Consider the following 20487-nt stretch of genomic DNA (forward strand, 5'->3'; position numbering starts at 1 on the left):
ATAGTTTCTGGTCTTACATTTAGATCTTTAATACATTTTGAGTTTATTTTTGTGAATGGTGTTAGAAGGTGCTCTAGTTTCATTCTTTTACAAGTGGTTGACCAGTTTTCCCAGCACCACTTGTTAAAGAGATTGTCTTTAATCCATTGTATATTCTTGCCTCCTTTGTCAAAGATAAGGTGTCCATATGTGCGTGGATTTATCTCTGGGCTTTCTATTTTGTTCCATTGATCTATATTTCTGTCTTTGTGCCAGTACCATACTCTCTTGATGACTGTGGCTTTGTAGTAGAGCCTGAAGTCAGGTAGGTTGATTCCTCCAGTTCCATTCTTCTTTCTCAGGATAGCTTTGGCTATTCGAGGTTTTTTGTATTTCCATACAAATTGTGAAATTATTTGTTCTAGCTCTGTGAAGAATACCATTGGTAGCTTGATAGGGATTGCACTGAATCTATAAGTTGTTTTTGGTAGTATACTCATTTTCACTATATTGATTCTTCCAATAATTAAACTTAAAAGCTTCTGCACAACAAAGGAAACTATAAGCAAGGTGAAAAGACAGCCTTCAGAATGGGAGAAAATAATAGCAAATGAAGCAGCTGACAAACAACTAATCTCAAAAATATACAAGCAACTCCTACAGCTCAATTCCAGAAAAATAAATGACCCAATCAAAAAATGGGCCAAAGAACTAAATAGACATTTCTCCAAAGAAGACATACAGATGGCTAACAAACACATGAAAAGATGCTCAACATCACTCATTATCAGAGAAATGCAAATCAAAACCACTATGAGGTACCATTTCATGCCAGTCAGAATGGCTGTGATCCAAAAGTCTACAAGCAATAAATGCTGGAGAGGGTGTGGAGAAAAAGGAACCCTCTTACACTGTTGGTGGGAATGCAAACTAGTACAGCCACTATGGAGAACAGTGTGGAGATTCCTTAAAAAACTGGAAACAGAACTGCCTTATGATCCAGCAGTCCCACTGCTGGGCATACACACTGAGGAAACCAGAATTGAAAGAGACACGTGTACCCCAATGTTCATCGCAGCACTGTTTATAATAGCCAGGACACAACCTAGATGTCCATCAACAGATGAATGGATAAGAAAGCTGTGGTACATATACATAATGGAGTATTACTCAGCCATTAAAAAGAATACATTTGAATCAGTTCTAATGAGGTGGATGAAACTGGAGCCTATTATACAGAATGAAGTAGGCCAGAAAGAAAAACACCAATACAGTATACTAACGCACATATATGGAATTTAGAAAGATGGTAACAATAACCCTTTATACGAGACAGCAAAAGAGACACTGATGTATAGAACAGTCTTTTGGACTCTGTGGGAGAGGGAGCGGGTGGGATGATTTGGGAGAATGGCATTGAAATACGTATGATATCATATATGGAACGAGTTGCCAGTCCAGGTTCGATGCACAATACTGAATGCTTGGGGCTGGTGCACTGGGACGACCCAGAGGGATGGTATGGGGAGGGAGGAGGGAGGAGGGTTCAGGATGGGGAACACATGTATACCTGTGGCAGATTCATTTCGATATTTGGCAAAACCAATACAATATTGTAAAGTTTAAAAATAAAATAAAATTTTAAAAAATAAATAAAAAAATAAACAACACTGGATTTTTAAAAAAACAGTAATTATAATAATGGGATCAACTTTATACTGGTCATACTCAATGCAGCTTTTAACTGTTATCTGTTTAAAATAGGCAGCCATTACTTAAAATATATGTAAATACTTTCACTTTTTAAAACCAAGTGAAAGTGAAAGTTGCTCAGTCGTGTCTGATTCTTTGAGACCCTATGGACCGTACAATCCATGGAATTCTCCAGGCCAGAATGCCGGAGTGGGCAACCGTTCCCTTCTACAGGGATCCCTTTCCAACCCAGGGATGGAACCAGGTCTCCTACATTGCTGGAGGGTTCTTTACCAGCTGAGCCACCAGGGAAACCCAAGAATACTGGAGTGTGTAGTGGAGATTTCCCAGGTGGCACTAGTGGTAAAGAACCTGCCTGCCAATGCAGGATACGTAAGAGACGCGGGTTCAATCCTTGGGTCAGGAAGGAGAAGGGCATGGCAACTAACTCCAGTATTCTTGCCTGGAAAATCCCATGGACAGAGGAGCCTGAACCTGGCAGGCTACAGTCCATAGGGTTGCAAAGAGTCAGACACAACCAAAGCGACTTAGCATGCATGCACACACGTACTTAAATATTAGTAGAGCTTTCCCTCTATCTCTCATAAGAGTCTTTCTCCCAAGCCTTATAGCTACTGAACTTTTTTATTTCAATATGAATTTAAAATCCATTGCTCAAAAGGAATTTTCATATATACAATGGAACTTTATAAATGTATTCAACAAAAAGATTGCTGGATCAATGTAATATTTTTCCTTTAGATTATGACTAATAAAACCTGGTTCAGGTCAAAATAAAACTGAAGTCCTTCATACCTATCCTTAAGAAGTATGGCCTGAAACTATTTTGGCTCAACTAGATAAAAGATTCTTTATGAAGTGCTTTATCAGCTTCAATAATTAAAAGATTCCCCGCTAACTCTTCAGTGAGTCTTCTTTGTAGATGTGCTTTGCAAAGTCAGTTCCTCCTATCTCCTCCTTTGAAATGTCTAATTAAATTGAGAAGCTTTTCTTTTCTATTCATTTTGTTTTTGCCATATTGGACATAGATACAAAAATAATTAAATTACAATGCTGTTTTTTTTTTCATTCTTGTTTTCTTGGTACTATAAGGAAGGCTAGGAGGAGGTATGTTTTCCCAGCTTGAGGTTTTTAAGTTGGTCTTTTATTGGCACTTTCAGTGTTAAATATCTTTGGGGTTAATGGATGTAACAGGAATAGCTTCCCTGATGCCTGTATTGATGCTGTAATAAGTTTTTGAGAATAATCTGCTAGTGAAGAATTGAAACTGAACACTTCAGAGCGCTTGCATTCCCTTTGTAAGCATTGCTTAAGCACTGTTACAGTATCTTTTCTAAAATGTTTTTGCTTTAGTGTTAAAAGAAATCTAAATGGAAAAAAGTCTACGGCTTTCCTACCTTCCTGGTACATTTTTTTTTCATTTTTATGTGCCTATTTCTATTTATATTCACAAACATATTTAAGAGCATCATAATTATATGTTTTATCAGTGTTTTGGCTCATTATTGCAAGTGTAAATTCCAGCCAGTAATCATCTGAAAAGGTGATTTATGCCTTTTATAATATCAGGTTCTGGGATGAAGACTCTTTAAAAGTTATTTTGATTATTAGAATGGAGGGCAGATGAAGGGTTAAAACAACTCAATCATAATTCAGTGAGAACCTTCTGGGCATTGCCACTAGCTATTTTGAGGAAATATAATTATAGAGTAAGAGACAGATACATATGCAAGGGGCTTTTCAATATAAGAACATGATAGTTGTTAAAATAGAATACAAAATATTTCAAAAGCACAATACTTTGTAGTTGACTCATGTAAAACTTCTAGAAGATTTCAAAATAAAATGCATATAGGTGCATGCTCGTACATGTGCACCTGTATGTATTAATATTTCCAGAGGGAAACCTTCATGAATGAAGTTACAGAGATGACATGTCCGGTCATGCTCAGGCATAGAGAAGGAAGAGAGACAGTCTAGCATTCTACCAATGGTTCTCTGTCAGTCAAAGAACCACTCAAACAGACCTCTGAGGATAACCATTCTGAATAAAATAGCAAATGGTTGAGCAATATTCCATACTCAGGCAAAGTTCCTATAATTTAATGGTCAGAAATCTTAAGTTGATGCATTTAAAGAAAAGCCAAGTATACCTCCCTGGATAGTATAGTTTGCTTTAATGTTATCCTAAGTTCCGTGAAAGCAGAGACTTTTTCTCTTTTGTTTATTTATTCATTCAAAGCACTTATAACAGTACATGGTACAGAGTAGGTACTCAACAAATACTGGTTAGACAGATTTTGAAATTCTGCACAGAGGTTTTGGTTCCATTTCATGCCTCACAGTCAACCAAGAAAAACTACAACTGGTCAGAGTCACTGAATCTTTAAAAATAGATCCGTAGGCATCAGTGCAGTGCAGAGGATAAAAGTTAAAACTGGAAGTCAAGACACAGGTTCTGCCTTTAATAACCACCTGTAAAATGATGGTCAAGTCACTTAATCTCTCTAATATCACCATCTGACTGACATCCTTTCTAATTCTCAAATTCTATGAATCTATTCTGAACCTAATACATAACTCTTTAAAACTCATAGATGATTACCCAAGCTTTTTGTGCATCAAATCGACTTTGTGCTAAAGATAAATCATTGCTGATCATGGAAGCTTAAATGAGGAAATATAAAAATTCTTTTAAAGCCTTTGGATGATATACAGTTAATATTAATATACAGTTGAAGAAAATGTGACAATTCCATTCAGTAATATAATACTTTTCTTTCCCGAAGTTTTCAAATTTGTAATACATTGCAAATATTTAAGATTAGTGTAAGCACTTAAAAAAGACAAGAATGTTTAAGGTTTATTTTCCTCCCTGTGGTTGTGGTGGTTTTAGTCACTGAGTCATGACCAACTCTTTTGAACCCAAGGACTGTAGCCCACAGGCTCCTCTGTCTATGGGATTTCCCAGGCAAGAATATTGGGGTGGGTTGCCATTTCCTTCTCCAGGGGATCTTCCCAACCCAGGGATGGAACCTGAGTCTCCTGCATTGTAGGTGGATTCTTTACCATCTGAGCCACCAGGGATTCCCATAGATCTAGCTAAATTTTATGTACATTGGATTGAACCTGCTTAACCCAATCTTCTAAATTTGACAAGAACAGAAGAATTTGATGCAAATTTATGTGGATTAAGGAAATGCACGGTTTTTTCCTAGCCTTGGGTTAGACTAAAACCAGAAGACAATGGTAGAATTTATTTTAATCCAAAGGATTTGTTTCCTTAAATGTGAAAGACTGCTCAACTCTCTAAAGCCTGCTGCTGCTGGTGCTAAGTCGCTTCAGTCGTGTCCGACTCTGTGCGGCCCCATAGATGGCAGCCCACCAGGCTCCCCCATCCCTGGGATTCTCCAGGCAAGAACACTGGAGTGGGTTGCCATTTCCTTCTCCAATGCAAGAAAGTGAGAAGTGAAAGTGAAGTCGCTCAGTCGTGCCTGACTCAGCGACCCCATGGACTGCAGCCACCAGGCTCCTCCATCCATGGGATTTTCCAGGCAAGAGTACTGGAGTGGGTTGCCATTGCCTTCTCCACTCTAAAGCCTAGTCTTGTTATAAATAAAGCAAATAGTTTTCCTTGCCCACATCAGAGCTGTTATGGTATTTCAGATTTTCATTCTCCATTCACAGTAGGGCAATTTTCACTTACAAGGTAGTGTTATTTTTAATATATATCTTTGGACAGTGAAAAATTATAAAGTATTGGTCAGATCCATAGGGAGATTAAGGTTCTACCACGAGACTTATAGTTTTAACACACATTTAACAGGCACAAGTAACACTAATGATGATGTCATTAATCATTAGGCCTACAAACAAATATTCATATTAGCTAGGATACCCTCTACTTGATTCTGATAATCTGGGTAAGATGCACAAAAGCCAGGTTACTAAGCCAGATATGTTGTTCAGTATGCCATGGGCAGTTTAGGTCTAGCAGACAGAAAAATCATCCTTTCCTGGGCATTCCTGGCTAGACTGATTGGCTCCCTGATGTTTCCCATTCACTCTCAGCTGCTCTTTCCCTACTTCATTCGAAACTGTAGATTTCTCTCCCTGGCCTCAGCTGCTGTCTTTATTCCCCAAACAACATGTTTGACTTCCCACCACCACATATTATTCTCTGGTGAAGTCTCTTTCACCACAAGATCATTAAAGACCAGATCTCTTAGAAGGAAGTCTACCCTGTTTTTGAGTATAACATTTTATTTTAATGATACAAAAGAACAAAGTCCAGTACTTGGTTTGAAGAGTCAGAACCCAGCAAAAATACCTACAGGAAGAAGACAAAAGAGTACATGAAAGAACTATCCGTTGCAGGAAGTTCACTCCCTAGTAGCAGTCTATCTTATTTATTCTAAACAGTATGCAGCCTCAATCCATTATTGATCTAGTATTAATGAGGACAGGGAACAATGATCTGTATCAGTCAAGTCTATAGATGGTCCAAAAACCTTATAATAATCTCATCTCCTGCCAAAATTTTTGACCAAATATGCTCAAGGACTGTATAATTTGCTAATTTCATTTTATCTCCTGTTATTTCCTCTGCTCATCCTCTGAATAGAATAATAATTAGTGAAATTGCCAGGAAGTAGTTACAGAGCAAGAGACAGGGAAATGGCCATGGACACTTGGGCATTTTCTATGCAGCAGGCACTGTACTGAGAATTTAGAATACATTGGAATTAGGCATCTGGACACTTCACACACTGACCTCATTATATGGACTCTGCTTGCAGGAGACAAACTCCAAACACTTTCATGTTTAGTCACATAAGAATCAGCCAAACCTGACCTTTCTTTGTTGCTCAAAGTCAAAAGGGCAAAAAGAGAGAAGTTTAACCACTTCATTATAATCTCTTAAGACACAGAGTTTCACTTAAATGTAAGTTACCTCAAACATCTCTACAGGTGCCGAGATAAATGATATCTTTGATGGGTTTATAGGCCTCATCGAGTGCTTTGTGTTTATAGACCATAGCAAGAGCAAAGTAATTTGTTTTTTTTTCCTCCCAGTGAACTGTCTGTCTGTGGGATTTACAGGGTGAACACAAGATGTAATGTTTGCATCCTAAGATTTGCCAGTAAAGCAAACCTCAAGTCCTTTATTATTACCCGTTTTTTAAAAGTTCAGATCATTGTGATTATACTCCATTATTCAATGGAATCTTACAAGAAACCAAAGGCTTTGTTTTCAATGATTGATGACATTTCAGCTTTCTTGAGTCTTTAACTTTATAGTGTATATTTCAGAGGTTTTTCTCAATGTTTTACAGTAGTGGTACTTCTGAACCTAACAAAAATGAGTTATGTAGCTCTTAAAATTAGCACAGTTAAAGGGACAGATTGTAACCAAAAAAAAAGTTTTTTTTTAAGTAATGGATTGAAGTGTAAAAAAAAAAATTGAAGATATTTTTCATAAACTTAAATTCTCTGAATTGGACTTGGTTATTGGGCAGTAATCAAGATAGGGCAGTTATCACTGTGCACTAAGAATTTTTATTTTTCAGGCAAGTCTAGGTTAACAATTACCAAATATTTGAGATATAATAAAGGAGATCATTTTTAGTCCTCAGTTCTGAAGTTAGGATGCATAGTTTCAAATCTCAATTCCACCACCGGTAAGCAATTGATCTTTTCAAGTCTTTTATGCTTCAATTCCTTTCTCTGTAAAATGGGGATAATATTGGTATCTACTCTGTAGGGTTGCTCTGAGTAAATTCAGAAGTTTGACTAGTCAGTCAATGTAACAACAACAGATGTTTATTACCTGCCTTCTCTGTGTCAAGCACTCTCTGAAATACCAAGGATTCTGAGTTGAACAAGACACAACCACTGTCTCTAAAAGTCATAGGATATAGAATCTTCTCCATTTTTATTACACCAACTAAAATAAAAGCCTGGCAACCAATTAAGGGCAGCCATGAAATCAGAAGATGATTGTTTCTCAGCAGGAAAGCTATGATAAACCTAGACAGTGTGCTGAAAAGCAGAGACATTACTCTGCTGACAAAGGTCCATATAGTCAAGGCTATGGTCTTCCCAGTGGTCACATATGGTTTGTGATAGCTGGACCATAAAGATGGGTGCTGCTGCTGCTGCTAAGTTGCTTCAGTCGTGTCCAACTCTGTGTGACCCCATAGATGGCAGCCCACCAGGCTCCCCCGTCCCTGGGATTCTCCAGGCAAGAACACTGGAGTGGGTTGCCATTTCCTTCTCCAATGCATGAGAGTGAAAAGTGAAAGTGAAGTCACTCAGTCATGTCTGACTCTTAGCGACCACATGGACTGCAGCCTACCAGGCTCCTCCGTCCATGGGATTTTCCAGGCAAGAGTACTGGAGTGGGGTGCCATCGCCTTCTCCAATAAAGACGGCAGAGCGCCAAATAATTGATGCCTTCGAACTGTGGTGCTGAAGAAGACTCCTGGGAGTTCCTTGGACAGCAAGCAGATCAAACCAGTCAATCTTAAGGGAAATCAACCTTGAATACTCTTTGGAGGGACTTATGCTGAACCTGAAGCTCCAGTATTTTGGTTACCTGATGTGAACAGCCAACTCATTGGAAAACACTCTGAAAACATAGCAATGAGGAAAATATGAGGGCAAAAGAAGAAGGATGACATGGCTGGATGGCATCACTAATGCAACAGACATGAACTTGGGCAAACTTTGGGAGATGGTGAGGGACAGGGAGGCCTGGAATGCTTCAGTCCTTAGGGTTGCAAAGAGGCAGACACGACTGAGCACTGAACAACAACAGCCCTCTTCACAATGTTTGTGACTGGATATTTCTTTGAAGGGAGAATCCATTTTAAGAACTTACTACCACCACTTCTTATACTGTCTATCAACATATAAACATTTCCTCCACTAGAATTAGCCTCCATGCTAAAGGCAGTTTCAGCGGTTTAAGAAAATGCTGTTGAAATGTAAATAATAAAGGCATGGTATATATATTTAAAGGAACCAAAATGGGTCCCACAGAAATTTGTCTATCATCCAAACTCACTTTGTTCTCAAACTTCTGTAGTACTCAGAAAGGAGAAATAACCCTGGCTTTAAACCACTACCGCCACTACCACCCCCCATGCTATTTGCAAGAAGCCATGTCTGAGAGGTAGAATGTTCAAGCAGGTGCTCAACTGCTGCAGAAGCAGAGAAAGGCCATCTCTGCAATGGGAAAGCAGAAGGGGCAGCCAACCTCTGTTACAGAAATAAGATGATTTGATGGCCTATTTGGGGGCTTCCCTGGTGGCTCAGTTGGTAAAAAATCCACCTGTAATGCAGGAGACTCGGGTTCCTGAGTCAGGAAGATCCCTGGAGAAGGAAATGACAACCAACTCCAGTATTCTTGCCTGGGAAATCCCATGGACAGAGGAGCCTGGCACCCTACAGTCCATGGGATCGCAAAGAGTTGGAACGACTGAGTCACTAAACCACCACCACCAATTTCTACATTGGGTGGTAGGTTTATATGTGGTTACACATTATGTTTTTTAACTTAAATATACATTGTACATATTCTTTTGTAGATATCAAATATTTTATAGTAAAAATTTTTTGAAAAGATTTATATACCTAACTCATGAAATATACTGCTAGAAAGCCATCAAAATAACCCAAAGTTGTATGTCATTTTTCTGTTCTATACTGGATTATCTCTTGATCCTTTAATCAAAGCCTTGTAATTACCAGGAAAGAGACTGTGGATAAATGAAAGAAGAAACTGAGAGAGGAACCAGTGTGGAGAAAAGACGGATAAGAACTGTTGTTGGTCTAGTTCTCCAGTGGGGGAGAGAGACATCGTCACTGCAGGATGCTCTAGGGTCCCTGAAAGAATGTCTGAGAGCTAAAGCAGAGGGCATTTAGGCAGTGACAGGCCTAAAGATCCACTGATAAGATAGCAAATTCTATTAGTATATTTTAATCTATGGGCTAGAGATCCAGGCTGCAACAAAACTGAAAACCTATAGGTTTAGGTTCAGTTCAGTTCTGTTCAGTCACTCAGTCATGTCCAACTCTTTGTGACCTCATGAATCGCAGCACGCCAGGCCTCCCTGTCCATCACCAACTCCTGGAGTTCATTCAAACTCACGTTCATCAAGTCAGTGATGCCATCCAGCCATCTCATCCTCTGTCGTCCCCTTCTCCTCCTGCCCTCAATCTTTCCCAGCATCAGGGCCTTTTCAAATGAGTCAGCTCTCCACATCAGGTGGCCAAAGTATTGGAGTTTCAGCTTTAGCATCATTCCTTCCAAAGAATACCCAGGGCTGATCTCCTTTAGAATGGACTGGTTGGATCTCCTTGCAGTCCAAGGGACTCTCAAGAGTCTTCTCCAACACCACAGTTCAAAAGCATCAATTCTTCAGCGCTCAGCTTTCTTCACAATCCAACTCTCACATCCATACATGACCACTGGAAAAACCATAGCCTTGACTAGACAGATCTTTGTTGGCCAAGTAATGTCTCTGCTTTTCAATATGCTATCTAGGTTGGTCATAACTTTTCTTCCCAGGAGTAAGCGTCTTTTAATTTCATGGCTGCAGTCACCATCTGCAGTGATTTTGAAGCCCAAAAAAATAAAGTCTGACACTGTTTCCACTGTTTCCCCATCTATTTCCCATGAAGTGATGGGACCAGATGCCATGATCTTAGTTTTCTGAATGTTGAGCTTTAAGCCAACTTTTTCACTCTCCTCTTTCACTTTCATCAAGAGGCTTTTGAGTTCCTCTTCACTTTCTGCCATAAGGGTGGTGTCATCTGCATATCTGAGGTTATTGATATTTCTCCCGGCAATCTTGATTCCAGGTTAGAGTTTAGAAAAGAAATGCAGAAAACTTCTGGATTCCCAAGTATTGCCAGAATCACACCATGTCTGTGTTCCAACCATGTTATCTTTCTTCTTCAATACCATTTCTCCTGCCTGAGACACTCTTTTCTCTTCCCATGCCCTTTATTATTGTTGGTGTTTGTTCAGTCACTAAGTCATGTCCAACTCTTTGCCACCCCATTGAACTGCAGCACGCCAGGTTTCCCTGTCCTTTACCATCCCCCAGAGTTTGTTCAAACTCATGTCCATCGAGTCAGTGATGCCATCCAATCATCTCATCCTCTGTTACCCCCTTCTCCTCCTGCCTTCAATCTTTCAGGGTCTTTTCCAATGAGTCAGCCCTTTGCAACCAGTGGCCAAAGTACTGGCATTTCAGCTTCAGCATCAGTCCTTGTAATGAATATTCAGGGCTGACTTCCTTTAGGACTGACTGGTTTGATCTCCTTGCTGTCCAAGGGATTCTCACGAGTCCTTTGTTGTCAACGCCTATTAATCTCACTTCCTCGTGCATGTGTGCTCACTCAGTTGTGTCCAACTATGCAATCCCATGGACTGTAGCCTGCCAGGCTCCTCTGTCCTCTTCCAGGGGATCTTCCTGATCCAGGAATCGAACTCACATCTCTTGGCATCTCCTGCAATGATACACCAGTTCTTTACCACTGAGCCACCTGAGAATCCCCCACTTCCTCAGAGAAGCATTTTCCAAAGCACTAGGCCAGGCTAGGAGTTTCTTTTGAAAGCCCTTTACAGCACTCTATACTTTGATTCCTGACACTCAGTCCATGTGTAAGTAAATGTTCATGCTTAACATCTGTCTCTACAATTGTGCGTGGGTGCAAGTTTCCAGACATCAGAAACTGTGCTTTCCTGTTTACCCCTGTACATCTAGGCCTAAGACAGAGCCTGACACATAAGAAGTACTCCAGAAATATTTATATTAAATTCATGAATGAGTAATGAGTAAATGAATGAATAAATGAATTTGTTGTCTCTGAACCATCCAAGCAGGTATTTCTCAGAGACAGAATTATCATTCTGAGCTCAAAAGATAGATCAGGGCTGGCAATAAAGACTTAAGTGTCACTAGCTTCCATGTGGTGATGAAATTCATAGGGGAGAATAAATCTCCTAGGAAGAGTAAAAATTGCACAAGACTGAAGACAAACAAGGAATGTGGATCCTGGGAAAGTAATTCAGAAACTTGCTCAAAAGTCTGTTGCAGTCTGGATAGTGATCAAGAAGAGCTCAGATTGTTTTACTCAAACAAACTGACTTTTAATCTTTGCACTAGGAACTTCCCTGGTTGTCTGGTGGTTAGGATTCTGCGCTCCCAATGCAGGTGGCCCAGGTTTGATCCTTGATCAGGGAACTAAGATCCTGCATGCATGCCACAAAGCGAAGTCAAAAAAAAAAAAAAAAAAAAATCCTAACTCCAATTCCTACTGTGAACTGAGTAGGTGTCAAAAGCTCAGCAAGCCGGAGAAAGCTGAGCTGCCTGGAGTGAGAATAGCCGGTTGAAACAAGTCAAAAATGAGAGTAACAGTCAAGTAGCCAGGCCTTTAAAATCACTTACTACAGTAGCACAAGCAAGACCTAAATGGGAAAAAGGGCAACCCTCTCCCTCCTCGCCCAGTTTTCCCACAGGGAATGGTTCGCAGGTCAGGAATCAGCTATATCAGCATAGATGCTGGGTCGGCTTACTGCTGAGGGGTCCCCAGGTAAAAGGCTCTGAATGTTTTATGGACCTGGGTGCTGGGGAGAGGGTGAGGGAAAAGGACTAGGAGTGGAAAGGCACTGAGAAGTGAGTTAGGGTGGGGGAAAGTGTCCTCAGGGTTCCTCCTCCTCCTCCCAGAAGGAGATTTCAGCAGAGAAGCTGGAGGGAGGCTCCCAAATGAGAGCACTGGGCTAAGGATGCAGAGATGCACAGGAGCATGGCCAGCCCCTGGAAGCTGAGCCCTCAACTACAGTTCCCCTCAGAGGCTGCAGTATGTTGGCTGTACACCAGGTCTGTTGTCTCAGAGGGCACCTTTCCTCTGTGAAGCCTGCAAGGTAAAGCCTTCATAACTGCCAATCCTGGGCCATAGAAATGACTCATTGGTCTTTGGTCAGGAGCCAGAATCCTCAGTAAGCTTCTTTTTTTAATTTTTTTGAAGATTTTTTTATGTGCACTATTTTTTAAATAATTGTATTTACTTACTTATCCTTGATCGCACGGGTCTTTGTTGCTGCTGTGCAGGTTTTTCTCTAGGTGTGGGGAGGTGGAAAGGGGGCCACCCTCCAGCCAGTGCCCGGGCCTCTCACTGCGGCGGCCCCACCCGCGGAGAAGCACAGGCTCCAGGGCACTCGAGCTTCAGCAGTTGCAGCTCCCAGTTCTAGATCACAGGCTCAAGAGTTGTGGCTCACAGGCCCGGCTGCCCCGTGGCATGTGGAATTTTCTGGAACCCGAGACCCAACCCCATGTCACTTGCTCTGGCAGGCGGACTCTCCACCACTGAGCCACCAGGGAAACCCTCAGTAAGTTTCTTGAACTGTTAAGTCGCAGTTTCCTGACCTACTCCCACCTCGTGGATCATTGCAGAAACTTAGCTGTATGCCTGACCTCTCTGCCCTGCTCCACAGATGAGAACAACACAGGAGCAAGTCAGATGGGAGGGAATTCACTGGGGCTAAGAGAGAAAAGGCCAAGAAGGTCACGACGGAAAATTATCTGTTTCAGTCAACAGTGGAGTCATTAGTGCCCTCAGCAGAGTTATTTCCACGGAGTAAAGACGATGAACATCAGAGTGCAAAAAGAGATGGACAAAGGCGAGGTACGGAGGACAGATAGCAAGTACCAAGTAGTCTGAGGCGACGCTAGTGACACTGAGCGCCTGTATGCAACTGATGAAGCTACACAAGGAAGGCCAGGAAAGAGATGTCCCAGGACTGAGGGTGCGGCCCTCTGATCTGGACCCTGGCCGGAGATAGCTGGAGTCGTGCAGGGACGCAGCGCGCATGAAAGCCCTGAGCGAGCCGTTTGGAGCCTCCTTCCAGGTGTGCAGGCTTTCTTTCAGGATCCTCCATTTAGCCTTTATTCTGCCTAAATGACTGTGCACTTCCCATCACCACCAGCCCTCTTTCTATTCATCTGTCAGCTTTCATCCCCCAGAGTCTGAGCCGTGAGGGCCCTCATTCCTGTCAGCTCGCTGTCTCTGTAGCAAGCTTCACCACCGCTCACAAACTCCAAAACATCACAGGTTCATGTTCACGTGGGAATCCAGCAGGGAGCGGTCTCTTCTCTCCTCCTGCCCTAACCACGAATAAATGCTTCAGAATTTATTAAATATTTGTGCTTTTTGAGGCTGGAGGCAAACTGTGGTTCATCTCTAAACACGTAGCCTTCAAGAGTAATCAGCTGTTATTCCAAGGAGACAAAAAAAAACCATCAAATTCCGCCTATGGTCCTAAGACCAAGGAAGAATGCTAACATGTATTTCACAGACTTTCCATGGAAAATGTGGATCCGTAGCCTAGTGAGGCCCATGTAATGGGATTTATTACACTTCTTACATGAGAATATTTCCAGGGCTTTCAGGTAGATTTAATACAAAGGCTTTTCCTTGTACTAAAACACCAAGAGACACATGAAGCTCAGTAACCCTTAAAGTTGTAGCTTAGATGAGATTTTTGCATGAGAAAGGACGCAGAAAAAAGCAGCAGAACTACTGTAAACTATTACATGAAATAATTTATATCATGTTCAACTCAGTAGGTTTATGCCTGTTGCCATTTCTTGGCTGTTTCTTGAGTAGGCTATCATTTTCGGCCTCTGCTGTTTACAGGAATACACATTATTTCAAAAGCAAGATTTTTCCTGGCACTCAACTCACCCATGACTTTATCGTTGAATATTTTTTAATGTTATAACTCAACTCTTTGTGTGGCTAAAATGGCCAAGGCTCTTTTATGTTGTTGTTCTTATTTTTCCCCCCATCAAGCATTCTGACTGCCGCTGTCAAAATCTGATAATAAATGAAGATTTCTCCCACAGTGGACCTCTTATAACCATGGCAACTCCATCAGCAGCTAATGGCCACATTGCAAAAATGTTTTTGAAAAGGACAGCTTCTCACACTGCTGTAGTACAAATGTCCTTTTCTTACCTTTTCTTCATAATGATGCTAAGAAAATACACCCCAATTAAACATTTGCTTTCTCATGCACATGTGGGCCACTTTTTAAAAAATGAAGAATGTGGAAGAAACACTACAATTAAAAGGGAAAGATTTGCTTGAATGTAGGGAAAGATGCAGGTGACTTGGCAGCATTAACAACATATCTTTACTACATTTACAACTGAAATCAATGTGCTTATTGATTCGTAAGGATCTGAGGGGTTTTATTGCTATTACAACACCCCACCATCAACCAGAGAGGATTTCTAGAGTGCCTGTTTGAGATTCATTGTATTTGTCTCTCTGAACAGTCGGTCACTTTTAGGTAATGCAGCTATGTGCATTGATATACAGATGATGCTGTATCTTGTTTCCATAAGATGGGCACTTTTAGACTCTTCTTTATGTTTTGAAAGAACCCCAAACAGAATCAGCATGTGGGTCCTTCAGCTCACCTTGCATGTACTCCCATCGTACCAAAGTAACAGGAATTCTCTGCCTGGGCCCTGCTATGAGACACTCAAAGATGCTCTGGCTTTCTTGTTTACAAGATAGTCCCAAAATAGTCTATTGGAAAAATTTTCCCTAAATACCTGCTTCCAGAGTAGCCTCCCTATTGAAATAAAGGAGGATAATTTCCACTTTAATTTCCAGTAATGAAAATACAGACATTTAGATAAATCTACCTTTTTGTCTCTACCTACCTATCTACCTATTTACAAATATATATCCATGGAAAAGGATTTTCCCAAGTCCCCCAAAAATTCAGAGATGTTTTTCTTTTTAATTTTCTTTCAACTATTAATAATGATCAATAAGTATCCACAGATTAGAACTCAGCATCAAGTTTCCAAATGTGATCGGATTTGTTGGTGCCATTTGCACTGATACCTGGTAGATTTCATCAATGCATAATCCTCACCCTCTGAAGTTTTCAGCAGTAAATGGTCTGTGTAGGGCTGACATAACAGTAAGGATGTCTCAGGCCAGGAAGCAGGAAAGCTAATTTCCATTAATCATTACTGCCATTTGAATTTTACCTTACCCAAAACCATTTTTTTAACTTTTCCCAAAGGTATTCACTCTATATAAAAGTCTTTTAATCATGTGAATAGGCTTAAGAGTTAAGACCTCCTTAGATCTGCATCAGAGCTCTGCTTCTCTCTACTGGGAAACTGTGGGCAAGTTATTCAAACTAGCTTAATCCCAAGGCATTAATTTGTAAAAACCAGGCCAATAATAGCTCTCCCTCAGAGGATAGCTGGAAAGAATAGTTGACTTAACACGTATGAGAGCACCCAGCTCTATAACTGGAAAAAACTAAATTCTTCATGAATCATTTTTCCCCTTTCTTTTCTCTCATTACTGACTCTAATTCTTGCCTGTTCCTTAAAAGAACTAGTCATAAGATTAGGCTCATATTCCTGATTTGCTCATCTATTTTATAAGCCATTTTCATAAGTGTGTAAAATTACTTGCTTTCTGCTAAGATTAAGACAAGCTGAACTGTAGACATTGCCAGACTGTCAGTAGTTTTTGGTTTTCCTTAATCAAATAAAATGCTATAAAATTTGATATCTATGAAATCAGTACCATAAAAATCTCGCAGGCTTTCTCAAGTAAAATTAAATTTGAAATCACAAAACATCGTTTCCTTTTTGAACTGGATTCACCAAGTTTCTGCAGAGGGATAAACTTGGAGAATCCTGTCACTGACAGCCCAGACAACAGGCTGTGGCCTGATCTTATTTATCTTGGTGTGGAAGTGTATCAGGCTAGTAGGAAAACAAATTGTAACAAATAAAGATGTCAGGATGCTCTATCGGAGGTTTATTTTAAATCTTTTTTTAAGGCAAACTTCAGAGAAAGTTCAACAAAAAACATTGCCAACAATTAATTTTTGCCCTGACAAAGAAACTTTCCTCCTTTGGAAGATAGCAGAATAAATGTGAAGCTTTTAATAAAAACTTTTGTATGGCTAAAAAGCAACACTAAACATCAATAAATAAATCTTTGCCACCAACTCATTTTGAAGTGCAGTCATCCAAGTACTGAATACAACGATGCTGCAATATGCAGGTATGTGTATAACTTTTGGAAATACCAATAGAGTCTGAGTTCATGAGATACCCCCCTACCTGTCATCTTGAGACTAAGATGCACTGTCAAATCACAAGCATTGATTGTTAAATCAGAAACCAGGGCCGCTGGCTCAGGGAGAGGAAAGCGTGAATGATGAGTTTGGGAGGAAAAAATAAATGAAGACCAGAGGAAAAAGAATATTGTTCTCACACTAAATAGATAGAATCAGTGTACAAAGCTACCATTTCTCTCAGTATTCATTTGATTACACAAAGGAATCACTGTTTGTCCAGTGTTTCCTAGTGGTGTCGGGCTTTAGTTAATCAAATGGAATTTTCCCCCTTCTGTCATTACTTCAAACTCCAAAACTTAAGATAACCTGAAAAAAGCGGCATGTGTACAACCAACAATTAACTTTTTTTTTTTTCATTTGGTGGCCAAATCTGTTGGAAGAAGAAATAAAATCACCAACTATTTAAGTCCTTCTATTTCCTAAATATGGAGTCCTAGATACAGAAAATCTAATATTGCTTCCTTTGGAAATGTACTTTAATTTGCATTAATATACATAGACTGGGCTTTTTATAAAAATGATGAAAATGTTCCCAGATCAAATTATCATTTAAAATATAAAAAGCATTAAATGATAGGTCCTTTTAGAGAATATAAGCACATTTTTTTCATAGCAATGTTGGCAGTGCCTGGTTGATAGAATACTGCTTTCTTCTATATTCATTTGGTAAAAACACAGTCAGGATGGGGCAACCCACTAGTCCACCATAGTGAAAACCTAAAATGTGTTACTTGTTCTCAACTAAGTATTGAGGAACAATAAACGTTTCCTTTTCTACCTTTTTTGTTGTTGACAATGATATCCGTTGACATATTGCTTGTGTTCTGTGCACTGCGCCTCGAGAGAACCAACTCCACCAAGAATGGGGAAAAGAAAGAGAAGTAAAACCATCTCTCAGTTTAGAATAATCTGAGTGCTGAAATCATATTTCTGTTTCAAAACAAAATAAAAGGCATTAGTTGTCTAGGGGAAAATGCTGTTTGTTAAACACACTTATATAGTACTTTCAAAAATGACCTTTCTTAGAGGTTCCTGAGCTTTCCTGTTTTGGCCAAAGTTATTGTATAACATTGTATAACAACGATTAGCATATAGTGCATGCTCAGTTGTTCCAGTTGTGTCTGACTCTTTGTGACCCCATGACTGCAGCCCATCAGGTTCCTCTGTCCATGAGATTCTCCAGTCAAGAATACTGCAGTGGGTTGCCATGCCATCCTCCAGAAGATCTTCCTGACCCAGGGATTGAACCCTCATATCCTGTGTCTCCTGCGTTGCGGCAGATTCTTTACCACTGGGCCACTGGGGAAGCCCTTAGCATATAGTAGTTACTTAATAAATAATAAATCAGTGAGCATGACCTAAGAGAAATGTTGTTTATTCTTCAAGACCAAAACCAGCATTTACTCTTGTGCTAACACACTGCCCTAAGCACCCTATAAATGTTATAAATATTAACTCTTATACTCCTTGTAACAATTCCAGGGAATGTGTTTATTCATCTTGCAAGTGAGGAAATCAGAGCAGAAAAGCTGTTTGTCCAAAGCCACACAGCCGATGATTGTAGAGCCAGACATTTGAATTCTGGTTCCTGAGTCAAAATGCCTTAATTCTCATTCACTATGCTGCCTCTGTATACTGTTTTGCAGGAGTTAGTCCTGCTCAAATTGCAGTTTGATTCACCTCTATTAGGCTCCTGGAAGTTATCTTGGTAGGCATTCAAAATTTGAGGTAGTCTAATGGGACTTATAAAATAAGCATGGATTTCACTCTCCCCTTTCACTTGATACTCTCTGCCAATGCAAAGGATATTGAATTTTTTCTTTAGTAGTTTAGATTTATATTAAATCTAAGAGAAATAGGAGCCCAAAGAGAATAGCTCTAATTTTTAGGTTGTGTTTATGGTAAACCTATAGATTGGGTCCTTATTATTACCCTTGCGTGCATGCTAAGTTGATTCGGTAGTATCTGACTCTTTGAGACTCCATGGATCACAGCCTGCCAGGCTCCTCGGTCCATGGGATTCTTGAGGCATCAATACTGGAGTAGGTTTCCATGCCTTTCTCTAGAAGATCTTCCCATCCCAGGGATCGAACCCAGGTCTCTTACATCCCCTGCATTTGCAGATGGATTCTTTACCACATTCTTTGCTGCCACCCGGGAAGCCCTATTATTGCTCAGATTTGCTTAAAAAAATATATTAATGAGCTCAAAAACTGAGACTGTGGATGAACTTTGATTTAGGGAACTTAGGAGGGCCACCAAATCACTGACATTATTGAGGTAATGGATTGATCTTTGGAGTCAGACAAATTTGGGGTAGTATTCTTGCCCTGCCACTTACCATCTTGTGTGGCTTTAGGCACATTTATAATTTATCAGCACCTAATGATCCTTAGCTGTAAAATGGAGATAATAGTGCAATTTCTTAACATTATTTGGAGAATTTTGTACATGGGGTCATAGTAAAAGCTTGAAAAATGTTATTTCCTTTTCCTTTATAGTGATGCTATTATGACTGTAATTATCTTTCCAAGTAAAATAAAGGCTGCATGACAAGTTATCTCTGTCTGCAAATTTCCACAAAGAATTATTTTAAGATACCAAAGATTTTATCAAATGACTTTCAATAACCTTCGATATATATGCTCTCTCTACATGTATATTCTATATTTAGATATAGGGGACAGAATGGATTGCCAAGATCCTACCTTCTACATCTTAAATCTCCACCACTATATTTGAATTAGAAAAAAACACAAATGTTATTATCACCAGAGGGTCACATTTAAAATGTTTGAATTTCCATTAGCATGTTAAACATTAATCAAATGTTTCAGGTTATTTAGTTAGATAATAGAAATTTTCACCCTGTAAAGGCCCTTTTATTAATGTTTCTTCCATTGGCCCTTGTTTTGAAAGATTTTTCTCTCTCAAGAAAACTGAATTTTCCAGTAATACTTATTTTGGTCTTCATTTTCATTCATTGAAATATATATGCATACACAATCAAGTTTCTCATCAGCATAAAGCCACTGTTTCTACACTTAGTCCATGTAATTCCAACAAAAAGCAGAGAAACTTGACAGATTCATTCTTCTTTATAGTCTTCTTGAAGTTTAATTGTTGTAAACTGGATTAATTTTATCAATATTCTGTTTATAGCTCTGATGAAAGATAATGTATCCCAGTCCTGTTGATATGGCCATATGACTTGCTTTGTTGATATTTATCAATAGTTTCAGGTGGAATCTCTAACAGAAGAGCCTTGAGCTGAAAGCTGAAAATTTAATAGATACTAGCCAAGCAAAGAGTGAAGAGAACTTATTCTCTGCCTAAACCTAAACAGGAAAAAAAGTTGAGATTATCCCAATTTTAAGGAGTAATAAATTAGACATGCTGTCTCCAGTCTGGTCACTTAACCTTCCTTGACTTGATACAAAGCACATGCTTTGGATGACTCCTAATTTGGAGGAAAAGTTAGTCACTCTTCCCTAAAATGTTACCACTTCTCCCACACCACCCTGCAAAGTGAGCAGCCCCTAGAAACAAACTTATTTCAGGAAATTTACCCCATAGGAAACATGTCGATAATTGCC

The 20487-nt window shown here is 39.7% G+C and overlaps 1 protein-coding gene across 1 annotated transcript in view; it reads left to right on the forward strand.

Moving 5' to 3' along the window:
* The window catches only part of GRID2 (glutamate ionotropic receptor delta type subunit 2), a 640427-nt gene extending 622222 nt beyond the window's left edge, over positions 1-18205 (forward strand). The window contains exon 12 of the mRNA XM_055587659.1: positions 18041-18205. Within this exon, the coding sequence (XP_055443634.1) occupies positions 18041-18125 (85 nt within the window). The 3' untranslated portion in view covers positions 18126-18205. The remainder of the gene's footprint in view (positions 1-18040) is intronic.
* The last annotated feature ends 2282 nt before the right edge of the window (positions 18206-20487 follow it).

This window comes from Bubalus kerabau, chromosome 7 (assembly GCF_029407905.1).
Source record: "Bubalus kerabau isolate K-KA32 ecotype Philippines breed swamp buffalo chromosome 7, PCC_UOA_SB_1v2, whole genome shotgun sequence".
In the NCBI taxonomy this organism is placed as follows: Eukaryota; Metazoa; Chordata; class Mammalia; order Artiodactyla; family Bovidae; genus Bubalus; species Bubalus kerabau.